The sequence below is a fragment of the Prunus persica genome, chromosome G3 (genome assembly GCF_000346465.2).
Source record: "Prunus persica cultivar Lovell chromosome G3, Prunus_persica_NCBIv2, whole genome shotgun sequence".
In the NCBI taxonomy this organism is placed as follows: Eukaryota; Viridiplantae; Streptophyta; class Magnoliopsida; order Rosales; family Rosaceae; genus Prunus; species Prunus persica.
Window position 1 is genome coordinate 1,083,562 of NC_034011.1, and position 20,433 is coordinate 1,103,994.

At 37.9% G+C, this 20,433-nt stretch overlaps 2 protein-coding genes across 2 annotated transcripts; both read right to left on the reverse strand.

Annotated features, from left to right (window-relative positions):
* On the reverse strand, window positions 3,865–8,406 carry LOC18781879 (homeobox-leucine zipper protein ROC8). Its single transcript, XM_020560407.1, has 10 exons — window positions 7,685–8,406; window positions 6,917–7,034; window positions 6,615–6,806; window positions 6,015–6,479; window positions 5,801–5,902; window positions 5,502–5,708; window positions 5,134–5,314; window positions 4,738–5,006; window positions 4,540–4,629; window positions 3,865–4,449 (listed from the first exon to the last, which is right to left on the reverse strand). The coding sequence occupies exons 1-10, from the start codon at window positions 7,801–7,803 to the stop codon at window positions 4,078–4,080; spliced, it is 2,115 nt and encodes a 704-aa protein (XP_020415996.1). The 5' UTR covers window positions 7,804–8,406; the 3' UTR covers window positions 3,865–4,077.
* LOC18781722 (DNA repair protein recA homolog 1, chloroplastic) lies at window positions 9,619–19,369 on the reverse strand. The gene is made up of 13 exons (XM_007215466.2): window positions 19,014–19,369; window positions 18,721–18,812; window positions 18,500–18,575; window positions 17,951–18,013; window positions 17,744–17,873; window positions 17,491–17,576; window positions 17,277–17,402; window positions 16,554–16,658; window positions 16,371–16,427; window positions 15,779–15,841; window positions 15,625–15,701; window positions 13,032–13,104; window positions 9,619–10,093 (listed from the first exon to the last, which is right to left on the reverse strand). Exons 1-13 carry the CDS (start codon window positions 19,245–19,247, stop codon window positions 9,986–9,988), a joined length of 1,290 nt encoding a protein of 429 aa, XP_007215528.2. The 5' UTR covers window positions 19,248–19,369; the 3' UTR covers window positions 9,619–9,985.

Sequence of the window (20,433 nt, forward strand, 5' to 3'; positions counted from 1 at the left end):
TTCAACTTCCAGGGGCAAAGTGGAACTATCTGACAATAGTTCCTGAGGGCACTACAGTAAAAAGGCCTAAATAAAAGGCTATTATAATTTTTTTTTTAAGGTTAACAAACCCTTTCTTCTCTTTCTTCGCCTCCACACCAACTCACCAACCCTCACCTTCATCTTCCCCATTTCCCCCTCTTCCCTTTATGCTTATCCTTATCCCCAAAGCACCCACCCCAACCTAACCACCCCACTCCCACTTCCCCTTTCGTCACCCCACTTCCCTCTTCCGTTTCCAATCATCCCCATCCTCAAATATGATCTAGACGCCCAAATCAACTTCTATGCCTCTCCTCACCAATCTTTGTCTATGTCTATCTATCTATCTCTTTGTGTCTCTTTGGCTCTCTCTTCCCTTTCCGAGATAGAGGAGGGGGTGGATTGGTGCGATGAGGTTTAATTAGGGGTGGGGTGTGATGGAGGTGCCATGAGGGTTGGATGGGGAGGCAGGGGGGGGGGGGGGGGGGGGGGAGAGGAGCTCAAATTACTAAAATGCTCACACCACATCAGCACACTTAACGGTTTTGTAGATGGAAGTGGTAAAGTGAGAAAATTTCAGTAATGTTTAGAGATTCTGAGGATTAAATGAGAAAATTTTAGTTTCAGGGGGTAAAGTGAGACCGAGCGTCCGTTATAGGAGGTAAAACAATAATTAAGCCTATAAAAAAAACATTGAACCTTCTTTTCAACATCATAAGTATATTGATTTGCATCGCAATGTTTAAGAGCCACCTAAAGGTATTAGATTAGTTTTTCATGACTGATACATACAAATGGAGTAATTGTATGTCTTATTTGAGTCTAATTTTTCTGTTACCCTTTTTCATGTGCCTCCCTGTTACCCTTCTAATTTATTGACACATGTCCCTACACTTCACTTTTAACATAACAATGTTAACTCTTTTAATAAAAATATAATACAAAAATAATTATTAAAAAGAGAAAAAAACAGCAACCACCACTACAACCCCACCCACCGACAGGCCTACCACCCAACCTGGAGAGTCAACCCACCAATTGTAGGGGCTTTTTCGTTCCGGCAACTACTGCGGGCCTGAGCTGCTGTAAAGAGCCAAATATGTGAAAATCAACCCCTGGGTCTGAGTTCAAGAATTAGACCCCAAGAATGTTTCGAAAGGGTAATTGAGCCTTAGGAAGCACCTTGGTTATCTTCACCAGCAAAAAAGACAATTACTTACAAATAAATTCTTAGCTTGGCATGAGAGGCTTGTGGCATGAAAGCAAAGCAATCATGAGTTTAACATTAAAGAGAGAGAGTTGTGAGTTCCTATGAGAAACAGAGGTTCTAAAAAGAAGGGGAATGGATTCTAAGTGGGTTTGTTGAAGAGAGATAGGGATGGATGTATATTGGGTGTGTTGAGTAGTTTTCGGCAGCTCGACGAAAACTCTGTTAAGCTTTGTAACAGTTTACCAAAAGGGAAAATGGGAGAGATGGAAGGATGAGACTCGAAATTGCAGAGGTTTCAGAGGTGAGAGATAAAGCTTGCTCTTCAAATCTGTGTTGTGTGTTGGGTAGGAGGTGGCCCTTTTTATAGCCGCTGGAAACTCCTCCATTCCAAGAAACCCTAATGGTTTCTATCTAATTTTTCCAAGTCTCCCATTCCCTTTTTATTCTCTCCTTTCGATTCATCCTCTTTTATGCAATTTTCCTCTGTCCAAACACACCAAGACAAGGTTTTTGGGAACTCTAAGGGCTTTTCCCGCAGCTGCTTCAGTGGTGACTTCCTATCTTTGGTTATCACTTCTCTTTCTTTCCTCCCCTATTTCATGGCAAGGTTTGGTAAAGGAAGAAGATAGATATCTTTGGCTGGTCTGAAGGCTGCCTTTTCTCCTGCACGTGCCAATATCCTCTGATTTTTTGAACTATCTGCCTTGAGGTTTGCTTTGCCCACATGTTGGAGCCTCCCAACAGTTCACATACATAGGCAGCTTTGGCTTTTGTCGACGCTTTTCTCTCCAGCCATGTGCTGGAGATTGCATATATTTTCTTCTTGGTTGCTTGGGCTTTCCTAAGGTGATGGGTTAGCTCATTAAGAGAATGGGCTAATTTTCTAAAGTTATAGGCTATCTTATTAAGGTGATATGCTATTTTATCAAGGTGATGGGCCAATTTTTTTCTGAAGTATTTGGCTATTTCTCTCCTTTATGCTTACTCACATATTTGGGCTCAAGAAATGGGCTTGAGTTTTGGGGCTCCCAAGCAGCCCAAAACTTCCATTTCTCTGCTCATCAATGGGCCTCATGAAAGCTTGTTACCATCCATACCACAACTCACTCAAGCAAGCCCCGAGCATTTGCTTGGCTTGGGCCCACTTAAGCTTGTAGCATGGTTGGGTGTGAAATAATAATTTCCTGCTTGGCATGCACGTCAATCGGCGTGCTTTAATTTTATCGTCCTTGAAAAGGGACATGATGCTTGACGGGGTAATTAGCATGGGCTTGTAGAGTTAGTGTATTTTATAAGCTTATCTTAATTTTTAGCGTGACAGATTGCATATTTATTTGGCATGGCACGTGATCGTGGCTCGTGCAAGCGTGCATGATGAATTTCGGGTGCTCCGAACCGGGTCTTTTCTTAATTAAGTGTCGCACTGGGCCGAGAATTTATTCGGACCCAACCGTGAATTTTTTGAGACTCAACACCCATCCAACCTGCCTCACCTCGTAGGCGGCAACCCCTCTCCTAGCTACCGCCTACAGCAACCTTCCTCTTCTCTGTCCTGGGGGGATCTCAATATCTCTATCATAATTACATAGGCTTGGCTGCATCAGAGGTTTGAAGGTGAAGAATACTGAGTATGTGTGTTCCTTGTTTTCTTAACTTGAGATGCCGTGAAGATGAAGGGGCTGTTGAGGCCACAAAATAATATGGTTCATTGCACAAAACATCCTACAATTTGAAGCCCTTTAATGTCATTCTTGTTTGAGGCTTTAACAGATGAGATTGACTATGTTGTTGGGGTTTTGAGTTTGGGGAAGAAAATGGTAAAGTAGGAAAGAAAGAGAGAGAAAGGGATATTGAGATAATGAGGTGTTTCCGGCAGCAAGGAGGAGAGGGGTTGCCTCCGGCGGGATGGGGTGGCTGACCATGTTGGATGGGTGGGGGAGTTGGCTGAGGTTGTGTGTGTGGGTGGGGCTGTAGGCTGTTGGTTTTTGTTTTTTATTTAATAATTAGCTTTGTTTTAATTTTATTTTTATTAAAAGAGTTAACATTGTTATGTTAGACGTTAAGTGTAAGGACATATGTCAATAAATTAGAAAGGTGATAAGAAAGCACAGGGAAAAGGCTAACATGAAAACTGGACTCGTCTTATTTAGATTGGTTTTGGATAGCCAAATATAACAAAGCTTGTGTCATTAATTGAGAATATATAATTAGCAATAGTGTAAAATAAGTGCATCAGGTATAATAGTTGGTTATTGGTATTATCATAGTCTATTCAAAGGAGATTAATTCTAATGATATTCTGTTTATTGATTTTTCAGGCCACGCAATACTGTTGTGAGCAGTTTCTTTTGGATGCATGATTGAAGACGTGCCTAATGGGATGCTCCAACGAGTAGCTTGGCCTCTCTAACCATATGGGTGCTCCAAGGTGAGTAGCTTCGCTTCTTTAACCATATAATTAGGTCTTCTCACCATTGGGAGGTGAGCAGCTCCAACTGCTGGACAAATTATACAGTAACACGGTATCACCACGTGGCGATTAACACATGGTACTACGTTCTACTGAGTTTACGACATGTGGATGGTGGTGCTATCTATTTTATAGTAGCAAAATGAAAATAAAATATCAGCCTAATAAATAGGAAGGCCCCTATGTCATGTCATTACATGGATGAAAAACAAATATGTCCTCTTAAAAATACCCAATTATCCAAAATGAAATTTGAAAATGAGTCTAAGAACAGCCTAACATTGCTGCTGTCTGTCACAAAGAAAAACTTCTCAGCCTAATCCTACGGACTAGTTTTATTCTTTAGCATAGCAGCCACAGGTAGCCAACTAATAGGTTAATCCAAGCCGGAGCAGTTGAGAGCAGCCTTGATTTTTTGAACGGTGGAACTGATAAGAGTATTGACAGTTGCCACTGACTCCATGTTGAGCTGCTTTGAAGATGTGGGGCTGGAAACCAGTATCTGGAAAGCCACTGTAAGAAGTGAACCACCTGACCTGCCATTGCTTGCAGCAGGCCCAGTTTCGGGATGGCCATCGCCAGAGATTACGAACCCCGATGGAAGTATGGGTATCTTGGAAGAATCCTCACCACATACTGCTATATTGAGAGCTGGTATGTCAACTGGAGCATATATAACCAAGGCCCCCAGAGAGTCTATGTAGCTCTCTTGAAGCATAACCATGTTATTCTCTGTAGGGATGAAAGGCTGCTCCACAAAAACCATTGATGAAATGAATTTCGGTTTTCCCCATATTTCATGGACAAATAAATCTCTGGAAGAAGGAAAGGAAATTACCCGAATGATGGATATACAGTTTCCGGGATGAGTTCCAGTTGAAATGCGAGTCACCTCGTGCACTGGATTTCCATTACAGAGAACATCCCACTGAGAGACAAATCAAGTTAAGCTCATTGTTAAGGTCACATTTCAACCTCTAATTAGTGGTAAATGAATATATGAACCAAAGTTAGGATCCTTTTATTAGTTAGAAACCTGAAGTCTTGTTTCCTCATCTCGGAAGAAGTTGAAAACATTCTGAGACGGCAGAGGAAGCCAAAGAGAAGTAGCAACACTGACAACCATGCCGTTGGGCTGTCCTGGTTCTGTGTTTTTACGAACAGAGACTCGAACCCCGCTGTTGTGCACTTCTGATAATTGAGGAAAATCAAGTTTACCTGCCATGCTCAACATTCCACAGAAGTTCTTGACCATCCTGTGGGAAAGCTTCATTGTGCTCCTCCTCCCTTGGGGCGTAGTAATCACTAAACAACGGATAACATGTCCTCATCAGAACTCAAAATCATTACGAAATGATCAGGCTAGAAAAGAGAACTAGACATATGATCACATAACCCAATAGATTTTTCTTTTTCTTTCTGGTAGGCTTACCTCCTCCAAACTCACAACCAGGTGCAACCTCGTCCATTGAGTAATCAAATCTCTCACACATCCTCTGAAGAGTAACAATCCATCTTTCAGCGCCATACGCAACATTGCTACATATAAGATCTCTATAGAGCCGATGGGTTTGTGTCTTGTCGTCTACTTCGACATGCTCGATCCAGGTCACCTATCATGGATGCAGCCAATATTTATGACACAACTCTTCCAAGTAGAAAATGTCTTAAACTAAGAATACAGGAATTCTGAGATGTTCTCTTGGCCTTTTCCCATTAGCTTGGCAAGCGTATTCTCAGAACTAGTACTAGTACTGCATGTAGATGTAATTATATGGTTAAAGAGACGAAGCTACTTACTTTCGAACATCCGTTATGCATGTCTTTAATCATGCATCCGGAAGGAAGTCTCCATGATCGAGTTTGACATGCAGAAGTCTCTTTGGGGAAATCATACGATACATCCACAATCACCCAAGTGCCTATTTCAATCTGCTGACAATGGCGAAGAAAGTAGAAGTCCCGCGACAGCACCAATGGTGAGAGAATGTGCATTTGTTCATACATCTGTGTTAAAGCAATTTGATTTGTATGACTAGTCATGATAAACTATAGGAAAATAATTTAAAAACTGAACCAAACAATGACTTTATACATACCAGCTGCAGGCGGCCACTCTGGTTTCCCACCATTCCACTTTCAAGTACTTGAATCGTCTTAGCGTTTGTGATAATTGTAGGGAAGAGATCTTCCCATTTACTCTGCAAAATTAAACAATTGTGCTTAAACTTCTTTGATCTTACCAGCACTACAGAGTGGTGGTGGCGGCTTAATATATAGGAAATAATGGCAAGTAAGAGTTATAGCACTAACGGAGTCTAAAAAAATGTCAACCAAGTGCTCTGCACTAATGGACACTACTCCTGAATCTTTTGAAGACTCGACACGAGCACTGGAGCTCTTGAAGTGGTTCGGCCTTGGAAATATCTTATCATAGCTGTCACGGTTGAGGAGATATCTCCCGTCACCCGGCGATTTGATCCACAAGGGCTCATTGATCTCAAAACTTTTGAGCAGTTCTTCTATGGCACTGGCAGCAGTATCTGCCATGTGTGTCTTTTCCATTTCAGGGATTTCTTTTAATTGATAAGCTAATGCAGCATTATTAGCAACTGCAGGATTGGTAGGATTGAGACTAAGGGGAGGGCTTCCCATCCCTTGGTTCATGGAACTTCCTGATGAGAAATCAAATGAGGATCCAGCAGCGGATGCCAACGAATCAATATGTGATATTGGTTTCCCAATATACTTGGAAAGAAGGCTGGCTACCTTATCATGCTGCAAAAGAAAATATTCCTAACTAGACATCAATAAAGGGAATCCACCTATAAATATAATGTACAATAATTTACATTAAAGATCTGATTAAATTATAGTGCATAGTCAGAAATTATTTGTGTTCTAAATATTTGCCTCTTCTCTCAATTGAGCATTCTCCAGCTGAAGTTTCTGCAAACAAAGCTGCCTCTCTTCTTCACCAAACGGTGGACCACCACAAGTTGGGCAAATCACATTCTTTAGGGCCTCTCGGAATGCAAAGTTTTCACATTGAATTCTTTCATTATTTACGCGAAGAACAGTGTTGTCTGCTCTCTCATTTTGAGCCTGAAATGTACCAAGTACAGAAAGATTCACCATTACACATGCAATATAGAATAAAATGAAAAAACAAATTGCTAAGCATGCATGTCGTCGAAGTGAGAAAAATGGAGAACCTTTGTCTGTGTTCGTTTATTTTGAAACCAGAACTTGATCTGTCTTGGCTCAAGCCCTAACTCCCTGCTCAGCTGTTGACGCTGGTTGTCATCGGGGTGGGCGCACTCCTTGAATAATCTTCACCAAAGAGAACCCCATTATCATTTGAAGAAGTGATACAAAGAAGGGGATAGAAAAAACGAAAAAGCCTCATATTGGTGAAAAGAGGATACCAAGGATTAATTTCAAATATCAAATGATTTGAGAGATAGATATGTCTTCAAGCAAATGGTATAAAAGAGAGAGAATTTCTTGGAATGCAGATCAAGGTCTATCTTTGAAGAAAACCTTCAAAACAAGCACTGATCTGGGATATACACCCAATTACTAGCGAGGGTCAGAAGAAAAAAAAAATCTCTAACTAGAAGATTTAGAAGAGAGTGCAGACATATCAGAAGACAGTACATGCAGAAACGTCTTTAACATCTACACATGTATTTTCTTCTCTTTGTTTTCTTTTTGGAAAAACAAATCTGTGTTATGAAGTAAAGAAGGCAGAAGTTGGACATGTATATCATCCTATAGAAATCCAATTCCACAAAGTTGATAAACAAATAAAAATCATCCCACAAAAATCATAATCTTCAAGAAACACATCTCAGGAAAATGATGATCTAATTAGATACTGAAACAAAAAGGTAAAAAAAACATTCAGGTCAAGTGAAGATGTTGTCCTTTATATGTGAACATGAGTTGAGGTATAAAAAAAAGCAGTTATTGATTCTCACTCTTCAAGTCGCTGTATCTGTTCAGAAGTATGGCGATGATACTTCTTATTGCCCCTGCGAGAACTCGATGGTTCTTGTTCATCACCTGATACTCCAGCATTTCCCTTTGGCAACTCCATTCTCTACCACATTAAGAAAACACAAAACCACACACAAAACAAAAGCTTTTCTTTCTGAAACCAAATAAGAGGCACACAAACACAAAACTCATAGACACACACATCATATATGAAAGTATAAATTAACAAGGAATTAATTCACACATGCCATCCAACCAACATCCAGATAAAAAAAATGAATATCTGAGGTTGGTCAAAATCCCATATAAGGACACCAAATTAATTTCGAAACTAGCCCAATTAGGACAGAGATATCTACGTTAATTTGGTTTCTATGATTCTGGGTTGTCTTGGATTTCTTCCTTATGAATTTGGGTTTTATGGAAAGTTTTCAATCTGTTCTGGTTTCATACACCTAATGAGTAATGAACTACACCGAAGAGTAACAGCTAAATACTAGATGAGGTCAACAAGAATCGAGGGGGCTCTGTGCTGTCTTTAACAAAACTACCAAATCTGCAAAATGGATTTTCAAACAGATATAGAAGACACATGACTTTCCAAACTTCATTGCCAAATGGCGAAGCCAGTAAAAGTCTTGGCTGCATGTTCAGATGCTCTCAGACCACCATTATGAACAAGACCCTTTCTCACTAAGAAATGAATTCTTTTCTTTTCAATGGATAGTATCAATAGTGTATGCATAATCAAGACTATCAAAAAGTATTTGCTAACGATAATAGGACAAGATCGACAGTAATAGGGAATGTTACTTGAGAGTATCTCCCTAAAAGTTTTAGTGAGGAAATATGTTTTGTTGTCACTTCCTCATTGGGCTTCAGCAACGAATTTCAACTTTCCACGTTGAAGGCCTGTTGTAGTAGGCTATTGCGACGAATTTATTCATGCGTTTGCATGGACAAAAGGCATCGTTTGAGCATCTTTAATAGCCTCTTCAACAATTTTAGAATGCTAAAATAGGTGAGCCACATCATCAAAACTCTCTCCAGCAGTCTCGTCAAACTCAATCATCAAAGCTACAATCTCCTTTTCTATATTGGTTTTCAAAACATTTAATTTTACTTTAAAAAATATAAAACCTACCAAAATATTAAAAACATGCACTTTTTCTTTTCATATAATAAATATATAGACATTATTTACATGTTTTCCTATTAATTATTATTTTTCATAACATTACATTAATTGAATTGAAGAATTTATTGAGATATAAATTTATTAAAGTTACCGCGAGATTCTACGTTTTTATTTGATTGGCGTGTTGGTTGATGTAGACACTTACGTTATTATTACATGATCCATAAAAGTATTGTTTGACCTTTCTACTACTTATTTATATGAAGGACGTTAAGATTTGTTACTCTTGTATTTACTCTTACATATGTTGTTGAAAGTTCGAATAGCTGACATGCAACTCTCATTGTAGCTTAACTGCTCTTTCGAATGGTTCTCTATTTATATGACTATACTTGTGCCTCATCACATTCGTTGGGTCTTTTGTATTCTTCCCTGTTCGGGAATGACAATATTTAATAGCTTTATCAGTCTATTTTTTCAATCTCTCTCTCTCTTCCCTATAAATATGGCTTTTTAGGAGCTGTGGTTCTGAACTTGGTATACACTTGAGCTTTAGTCCCACAACTTTCTATGGTCCATTAACTTCACTTTCGTTTGTAGCAAAGGTCCTGGAGTCACTTCTGTTACTCCTAAAAAGTACTTTTTTTTAAGTTCTACACACATGATGCATGAAACAATTTTTATTTGCCTAGTGTAGTTATATCATCGTGCAAGAATTTGTTCAAATCTTTCTTCTGTTTCCATTTTTTCTGAAGCTCATTATAGAGTTGCTCTACAGAAGTCTAATGCACTTTCTGTGAATCTGAATTTCATATTTGAAGAAAATTATCATATAAATGAAATGACAACTGGGAATAACTTAAGCCTGTTAGTTCAAAACACAACCCAACCCCCAACCTATGATCTTTCCCATAATTTTCATGTTCTCTCAAAATTACAAAATGAATACATTCCCTTTATATGTACCAACATTTTTGGTCTGGAACTGAATCAGGCGGATACTGATGTCAACTTGTTAACCATCCCTTGTCTTACATTTGATGCATAGACAGTGGAGAAAACTGCCGCTGTTTCTTTGCAATTTGCAATTCTGGTTGTCTTGTTTCAGTATAGAAGAAAGTGAGAACACCAAAACCCTTGATTATCATTGGATATCCTCAAAATCATCTTCATCCTGTTGGGGAATTTGCAAGTTACTCGTGTGCAGTGTGCCTACTTGTCCAGTTCCATCTGTGATCATGGAGCGAACTATCTGCATGTACATTCAAGAGTGATTCAGTTTCAGTTTCTTCCCAAATAATAGCACATTCCAGTTCTTATCCCACCTTCAAAAATTGAGAAAAAATTGCGGAAAGCACACAGAAGACATATTGAAACTTTTCATCAGATTATAGTTGTAAGTAAAATTATGTTGACCTCTGAGGTTTTGTACATTTACACATAGTTCCCCTCAAAAAGGATAATTTTTTCCTCAATATAGTTTATTGTGAACATTTGACAACAAAATATGATGGACTAGTGATAGGACTTGCACTAGACTATCATATTGTGTTCAGACTTCACAGTATGAACAGCACCAGTCTCTACCTATTTTCAGGATAGCCAAGTGCAATTATGCAGAACCAGTAAATTACCGCAGAATTAGGAAATGACTCAATCAAATAAAATACTCTAGTAATTTCTTTCTCTGCCTTCCTTTTCAGAGCTAAGTTTCCTATTAAAATTAGCCCAATATCACTAATCTGTGTCTAATTACCCCATCCCAGGCTGTATTTCATGCATACTCAGTCTGGGTTCGTAGTAAATGGCCCAATGCCCTATCAATCTCTACCCTCTTCCACTTTCCAAGGCCGCTTTTGATATTTACATCTCACTCTAATTTTCATTCTTGATGCCCATCTAAACCTCAGGATCTAGAACAACTAAACCTTTCCTCTTCAACTCTTACCTCTTAAACTTACAGTGCGTTGGAGTTGATTACAGACTTGCTGTTTAATCGCTTGCCTCCACCAGCATGTCCACATTAATCCACCCTATCATGACTATCATCTTCGGGCTCAGGCTGAGTGGACAGAATTTTGTGCTACCCATCCTTTGGTTCTTTCTACTTCCTCCAGACATAGGCCTCCTTGTTGCTGACTACAATTTACCCCTCTTTGACTACTACATTTATAAACAAACCTATTTGATTCCCCATCACTCTAATTCTTACTTCGAACAAGTTAACAACGTTTTTGTAATGAAATTTCTAAGTACCAACTACATACATCACAATTATTGTTGAATGTTTGGATCCATTGTAATAGAAAACTGTAAAAGACATCTGGATACATCACCTTACGTTATCCCCTATCTTTGAAGCCTCCTCCTCACTTTTACAAAAGAAGGAGAAAAACACAACAGCAATCTGCTGTTTTGGAAAAAATAAAGTTGAATTGGTTTTACAAGCATCTTCATAATGGATTATTAAATCTACACTCACGAGGTCAAGAACATGCTTTCACACCCCTACACAGTTCCACAATTTCCTGCCCCATATTCATGGTTAGTAATTTCCACTTACAACCCTTTGCAAAATTTCCCGCAGAAGAGTTTCCGCTGATAAACTTTTTTCCCTTGTTCTTTACCTGTAATCTCTCTAGCACCACCTCTATCCAACTGGTCTCTGAATGAAGCATTCTGAGCTCTTGGATTAGTCATATCTCCACCAAAGATTCTCTCTCTAGGAACTCTGCAAATATTTTGCCATCCAAAACCTCCACTACCTGCTGGAATTATGATGTTGCTTCCCAGCACACACCCTGTATTTTTACCACATCCAGAAAATACCCCTCTTGTTCAAATATAGTCCAAACCAGAAAACTGAGTCAGTGGCGCAATGATTTCTGAAGAACTAGTTCTGCTTAAGTTTATTCCCTGCCCCAGCCATCTCTCAACCAATAGGCAGGACAAAGGTCAACCTTCTTGAAGTACCTCTGCAGTTTGTTCCTTTTGGTAATTCTGGTAGCTGTTCCTCTTGGTTTTGATAGACTTGCAATACAAAAAATTTCTACTCAATCTTCACATCCTTGTCTAGTTCTCTGTATACTCTATAAGACCCCATTTTCTCTCTAGACACCACCGAAACTGTCCATCCCCATACAAATGAGTGCGTACTGTGACAAGGTGTCCAATTCACCTCATATTAATCAGTGAATCCCCCAAAGTACGTGTTTTCAGTTTTATGCGAAGGCCTTTTTTTTTTTTTTTTTGCCGCAAGAGCCTTTAAAAACTCCATAGCACTATTGGTTTTATGATACCATCCTCCACATTATCTGGAATAGAAAACATGGCCATAAGACTCCTCCAATCAAATCTTCTCATTACTCATATCCAGTTTACTCATCTACTGTAAGACTTCATCAGCTTAGGAGATTAAGATTTCCTAAAGGTCGTACCTAAGCACTCTTTCTACCTCATGCTACCAAAATTTGACCATCCAACATTTGAATCCCAAATAATTGATTCATGATAGCAGCAAAGTTTACAATTGTAACAAAAACAAAACCTGCTCCAATAACATGTTGAGGGTTTATTATGCAATTTTGTTTTACATAATAATAGATATGCATACTTATATATATATGCAAACGAAGAGCTTTGGGTGCAGGAACCCCGCATGCAGGATGCCGCACTGTTCAAATCCAAAAGAAAACATCCCCTTCATTTTCTTTTTAAATTTGTTCAAGTTTTTTTTATCCCCAGTTACGACAGTTTGTTACTTTGGGATTTACTGTCTAATAATCAGCTCTATCAAATGGGCCCTATTCTAAGCTAACAAATGCCCATTGAATGTATGATCTCTATAAGTTATAAACGGCCAAGTTAAGCTGACAAAGGGGCGACTTGAATATGCAAAACAATGATCTTTTTCTCCCTTTCTAAAAGCTTCTTGTCCAACAATAAAAAAAACCCCCAAAAAAGAGAACATAAAACCCACAACTTCCAAGACATTAAGCAATGTAAAGGATGATGAACCGAAGTTTCATTTCATTCCTTGCATATATTGATTGAAAGTGAAGCAATATAGAATTCAAACAATGTGAGATTGTTTTAACCACTAGAAATACATAAAATTAAACAATGTATTAATTAAGGAGAAAAAGAAAACTAATTGCATCAAGTTCAATCTGAGAAATCAGAAAGATCACCTTCTCTATTTCATCAAGAAGAAGAGGGTTCTCTCTCAAGTACTGCAATGCTTTATCTCTTCCTTGTCCTAACCTTTTTTAATCACAAACAAATGTCAGTCATTAAGTAGGAACAGTTACACAAGAGGATTCTTGAGTTATTCTAAAACAAATAAACAAGGTCCTTACATGAACAAAAGAGTAGCTAGGGGGAATAAAAGCTTGAAGTCTAATCACATTCTCTGGTTTATGAATGAGAATCTTAGCACAGAGTAGGAGGTAAATCTCCTCCTTCCATCTCACCTAGTAGCTATCTAAAATTTAAGGGATTTTATAAAACATCCTGTCATTTGTTTAGTGAATATACAGAAACCAAGGAAGGCTACACCTTCTGCCTATTCTTGTGCACAAGAAAATAATAAAAAGCTTTACTGGTAGGTTAAATAATGTTAAAAAGGATTGAATTCTGGATACTATCTCTACGATGACAGGGAACTCAGTGAGCTCAAAAGACTTTCAAATGTAGTGAAATCTGTTTTTGACTTGGGCAATTTGTTTTCAGAACATCAGGGTATATGGGACTGCATGTGTATATAGATTCAACAAGATTCAAGCTGGGAAATGGTTGATTTTTCCAAAAGCAAAGGACTTCATCGTTAAGAAATTAAAAGGAGGTATGCAGTAGCCATCATGGGTTTCATTGCTTTTATTTTGTCTGATAGGAGAATGAATCATGCATGTGCTTTCCCTGGCACTTTCTGGGAATTAAGACACTGCTCCAAACTTAACAAGTCTTCAAATATGGTTCTGAAGGGGAAGAGATGGGAGTTTGTGTGCCTGTATAGAAGAAAACAAATTTGAGGTTTAATAAAACTTTGCTCCTTCCGCTGCTCATCAGTCTGATTGTAGAAAAAGGGGCTGATAGAATCATCTAGTGCTCTGTGGAGCTGGGACTTTTACCAAGAGACAGTAGCATTCTGGAAAATTTTCCAGCAATTGATAACAATAGTGTCTTTGTGATCTCACAAATAGTTGAGTGGGTCAGGGCAGTTGAGGGTGGTGGTCAGTTTGGGTTAAATAAAGAGAATTAAGCTATGCTAGAAAGTATTACAAGTGAATCGAATTTACCAATGGTTCCATTTTGATGCTGATAAGGGGCACAAAGAGTCAGGGCAGGGTTGCTAGAGCTTAAATGGAAATTATAAGCTATATGGTTGGAGATCTAGGGTCCAGAAGTAAAAGGAGGCTCAACAAAGAGTTGTAGACTTTGGGGCATGTACCTTGTTGTCATACAAGAAACAGAAAAAAATAAATTAAATATAGAAGACTGATAGGAAGTGTGGCGGCGGAGGTTCAAAGCATGGGTCCTTTTCCATCATGTGGCAGGTCGAGAGGGGTTATGGTAACATGGGATGTGACATCAGTATTTGCGTTAGATATTATTTTGGGCCACTACTTAGTTTGTTGGTAGTACGTATTAAGTTTTAAGTGAGTGACAGTGGTGGTTTATGGGGCTGTAAGATCTGTCTGTGTCCGATTTTGTGAGAGGAATAATTTCTGGGAAGAGTGACTAGAAGCATGAAAAGGTTTTGAAGGATTTTTTAAAGAAAACAAAACATACTAGATTACACAACACTCAGTTCACTTGGTCTAATGTTAAGGATAGATTGGTGAGATCAAGATTGAATGGATTTCTTGTCTAACCACATTCGGAGTGCAGCCACCCAAAAGCTAGACAGGCAGCCTAGAGTTGTGTCAAACCATTTCCCAATTGCATTGCATATGAGTCCCATTTAGGTAGGATCCAGTACCATTTAGATTTGAGAACATGTAGTTGCACCATAGATCTTTTAGCAATACTTCTACGTTGTGGTGGGAGGGAGTTCAGTTCAGTGTTGGAAGGTTCAAATGTTTAAAACTGTCAGGCAAGTGAATTCAAAAGGTGCCTGGCGTTATTGATTTCAGACCTGACAAAGTGGTCTCCTTAACGAGCAATCTCCACACATTCCCTTATAATTGACAATTCTACTTGGTATATCCACAATTAGTGTGAATAAAGGTGAGAGTGCATCTCCTTGTATCAAACCATTTAATGCGCCAAACTTACCCCTCTGCATCCCATTAATCAATTCAAAAAAATTCTCCAAGTTTCAAACAACCCCTAATCCATTTCCTTCACGTGCCCCCCGAAACCTTTCCATGCCGATGGGAACTCGAGAAAATGCCACTGCACATGGCAGTACGCCCTTGAATAGGTTGGACATATTTAGATTTTTAGGATTTCAATTGAGAAAGAAGGGGGTTTACTTGGGGTCGCAAAGAATTGAGAAAAGTAAGCAAACTGGGCTGGTCTGATTCTGTGAACAATGTGGATAACAGTGCACATGAATAGAATTTTGAATGAGACTCCTACTTGACTGAGTAATTATCTTGAACAGTTATGGATAACCCAATATCATAACAAGACTCAACAACTAAAAATAGAACTAAAAGCAATATCCTAAACTCTAAACCCTAAACCCAGTATCCTACTGCATAGTCTTTAAGAGCCCTGCTTCATAGCAGATAACAAGGAATATAACTAAAAGCCGAGAATATAAGTTCAAGTAAAAACCTGTGGTCCCCATAGCTATACCAAGAGCCCTTCTTCACTACTACATCCATTGTTTCAGCACAATCCAAAATGCAACCCTGAAAGAAAGAAAGTCAAAACAGAGTGTGGTTTCCACCTTATGAGTGGGAAAAAATGAATTTGTTGCGATACTGACCAATTTACCAACTCCCTCTCCAAAAACAATTTCAAATTCAGCTTGTTTGTATGGCCTTGATACCTACATCAACTACGTATGATAAGCATCTTTCAAAACATGAGCTATATTAACTAGAAACATAACAAAGTCGATGAAACATATTAAATAAAGGATATAATAAACTGCAATCATTAATTTTTACTAAAGGTTTGGCAAAATATGGGAATCATGAGATTGTAGTCAACAAAAGTCTCTCCTCCAAAAGCATAATCAAATATCATAACAAAATCATTTAGCCCACAAAAAGGATGGAAGCAGTTCCATAATATCAGAAAAATCAAAAGGGGAATTTAACAATTTGATGGTTTTCATGGTCACAGGCTGCACTTCTAGCACAGTGTAGATTGGGACAAAAGCTTTGAGAAATTAGACATAAACCTTTAAGAAATGGCAAGACAACTTGTCCTACTTTATACCAATTATGAAATTTATACTGAAAGTGCAATTACTGCATAAGTAATCATGAAGGCAAAAGTAATAAAAAAGTTCTTTCTGTACATGGTGTACAACCCGCAGATGCAGGAAACCATTTTGATGCATTCAAAACTACCTTGCTCTTTTGCACTCTTACACGAACTCGAACCCCAATTTCTTCATCTCCCTTTACCTAATCAGTACAGAAGTATGTTGTATGAGCAAACAGATCAAACTCTATTCGGTGACCTACACAGATAAATATACTCATCCATCAAATAGCTGTCATGCAATAAGAAACAATGGCTATTGTTCTTACAGACTTTATCTTCCCTGTAGAACGTATTTCAAGCCGAACTGAGGCAAAAAATTTTAATGCAATTCCTCCAGATGTCACTTCTGGATTACCATAGTATACACCAATCTTGCAAAATGAATGAATGATGCCATTAGTTTTTAGAAGTGAAACAATTGTGATTAGGGGAAAATAACTAATAAAGATGCCTGAAGGAACAATCGAAATCACAATCAGCTGCTTAGACATAGGCACTCAATCTCAATTGTTTCAATGAATCCAAGTACATACCATCCATATATATATATACAGTCCCCTTCTATAGAGGGATCCCTCAAATAATTTTATTTGAGGGACACCCTTTAGGTTACCCTACGAATTTTTTTTCAACGATCCAAACCACTTATTTTTTAGGTCTTCATTCATAGATCATCCTTGCAAAAAATTAGACAAATCGGAAAATGTTTAGATATCTAATCGTGTCCTACAAATCAATGAACACGGGGCTTCAAGAAAGTACTAAAACTTTAATAATTTAATTGAGTGGTCAAATGATATCGGATTCAGGTGATTTTTTATAGATATGATATTTGAATAAATATCTACAAAATAGATGGTTTGGATTAGTGAAATACAATGCGGAGTATGCCCTACAAGGGTGTCCCTCAAATTATTTGAGGAATCTCTCTCTCTCTCTCTCTCTCTTATATATATATAATATGTATGAACAGAATTAATTAAAATTACCTTATATCTTATTTGATTTAAAAATATTAGAGTACATCCAGCTTTAGACGCATTTCCTGACATTTTGCGCAAAGCTTGGCTCATAAGGCGTGCTTGCAAACCCATTTGCTGCATACCAATCTCACCCTATACGTAGCAAGATCTGATATGAGCAATTGCATATCTGAAGTTTAAAATTACCAAGGAAATACATAAAATAAAAATAAAATGTTACTTCAATCTCTGCTCGTGGAGTGAGAGCCGAGACAGAATCAACACAGATAAGATCGATGGCACCAGATCTGCACATACGATCTGCAACTGAGATGACAGAAAACCAATCAATACATCATGCATACACTAAATTTATTACTTAAGCATCACGCTACTGCCATTCCGAATACTTCCAGAATGATTGCATCAGTCCCACAAACATGCATTTGTCAGAAAAAGTTCCCACGATGATACAAACAAGAAAGATATATTACTCTCAAGTGCCATTTCGCCGTGATCAGGCTGGCAGACAATCAGATTTTCTACATCTACCCCCAGTGCTTTTGAATATGCTGGATCAAAAGCATGTTCTGCATCAACAAGCATTGCATTTCCTCCAAGCTTCTGCATATTACCATTGAAAAGTCATTGTTCAGTAACAGGAAGCTAAAGATTTCCGATGAAAGTTGAAACAACTATACCTGCACCTCTGCAATTGCATGGAGTGCTAGAGTGGTCTTTCCACTACTTTCTGGTCCAAATATCTGAAAATAAATACAAAGATAGATCATTGTTTTGTACAGGAAACTACCTACATCCTTTTCTATTATTTTTGTGGATCCTTCCACAGGATTCCAACTTTCCAGATCTCCTTGCTCTGCATACATATGGTATTTTATGCCATTTTCTTGGATCAAGTAACTGTAGAAGGATACCAGTTGCGAGGAACATTACCGGATATATATATATATATATATATATTACCACTAAAAAAATTAATTTTTTCCAATTAAACAATGCATCTTTGATCATTAGAAGTGTTAAGGAAAACAATCAAATCAAATCAAATGAGAAACAGAAATTGGCCTTTGGGCCTTACAAAACCTCTCCGCATTCAGAACAGGGTGAAGGGAAAGTGAGTTCTTGGGTCCAAATTCCAATCCCCAACAGATGCATGTGTAACTTACCAACCGAAAAAAAAAAAAGATGGATACAACGATGAAGCATGAAAACATACAATGGAAACATACCTCTACAATTCTCCCTTTTGGAAGGCCACCACCTAAGGCAAGGTCTAATGTCAAGCAGCCACTGGGAAAAGTTTCACTGCAATAAAAAAAGTCTCAAATAATCTACTTTCCATCCAAAATCATACAAGCAGGTGGTCTTATGCTCCATCATGCTGCTTAAAATTGGAAAAGGCCAAGGGGGTGAACATAAACAATGATATGACAAGGATAGAAGGACATACACCAAAGCTCCACCAGCACTTCCTAATCTTGTAACGCTACCCTTTCCAAATGAACTATTTATATCATTCATTGCTGCTTCCAGTGCTTTTTGCTGAAAGAAAAAACCATAATATCATAATTTATCAACTTTTAGCTCACATTTTCTAGTGCTTGTCATAAACCAACAGTGCAAGTTATAGTTTTTTTTTATGATTGTGGGTATCATTCATGCGTCTTCAACAGCATTTTTCTGCTTCTGGGAAACAAAACGAACATTGAGGTGAAAAGGCGCAAAGGGGTTTTGAAAACATACTCGGTCAATGAAGCGGGGGTCGGAGTCAGCAGAAAGAGCACCATTGACTTTGGCTTGGAGCTCACAGCGAACTCTTTTGATGGGCTTCACCGCCATTGAGTGTACGTTGAAGCGCAGTAGGAGAGAAGACTGGAATAACAGAGGAGAAGGTAAGCACTGCGAGTGAGAGTGTGAGTTTGAGTGGGTCGAAAAGTATCTCATGCTTCCGCTGTTGCTTCTGAACACTAAACCCATTACTAAAACACTACAAAAAATGAAATTATAGATGCAGGTGCAGCAGCGCCCGAACGAACGAAGAGTGGAGAGAGAAATATGAAGAGAAGGGGAAAAGGCTAGCAATGTGACCGTGAGGATACCCAGAACCTATTTCCTTTTCTTTCTTTTTAGGCGAAAATTAGTCAAAAGCCCCACAAAACTTTAAATCTTAGTAAAAAAACCCTGACAAAAAGTCCTATTAATTTCTTGGGCCCAAATGGGGTGGGAAATAAATTCCTTGTTTGAAATGGTGGCTTAAAGTTAAAAATAATCAAATAATAATTTTACTATATCTTCAAAATAAAAACGTGTGACCAACGCCAATGGGGTTTACCTCTATTGCCATAATTTTGATTATATAGCATGTTTGATCTTTGCAAAATCAAAGGTTCCTTCACATTCATCGTATATCCTTCAATAACAAGAACATCTGCGAAGCATAAGTGGTAAGTACTAGTAATAAGAGGAACTCCTAATTTATCTCTAAAGATGAACCCTAAAGCAAACGAGGAAGATGAAGCTTTTAGAGAGCCATCAAATTTGAGTTTCACAATAGTCTCAAGGGAGGCTTCCATCTTATAAGATTAGTTTGATCACTAGGATGGGAAGTATGATTAGTAACATTCAACAAAGCTGAGGTAAAGCCAATAGATAAGGAATGTCAATAAACATTCTCATATATGCTATAGTTAAATATTCAAAAATTACTTATTTCATACTCTCTTGTGTCACATACCATTACTCAAATTGAAGTTTTGAACAATTTCATTTTATTTAACAATTAATGTCCATGTGATTCGGATTTTGTACTTCAAACAAAATTTAGACTTCATGTAGATGGAGGGGTCCAAATCTATGGATATAAATGACATTATAAAACGATAGTATAAACTAAAATTGTTCGCATAGACTATTACAATCCATATAAATGAAGATTTGAATAAGAAAAAAGAAGAAGAAAACAAATTGATTTTATATGTACTCCATCGAGTTATTTGAAATACATTCAAATTTAAAATTTTCCAATTAAATTAGATTGAAACCAAACGCTTCTATTATTATTATTATTATATCAATATTTTTCTTTTTAAAAAATAAAATAAAATTTGTTGTAGCATGCGAAAAGCTGGTAGGTGGATCGGACAGGAGCATATCCAATCACCAA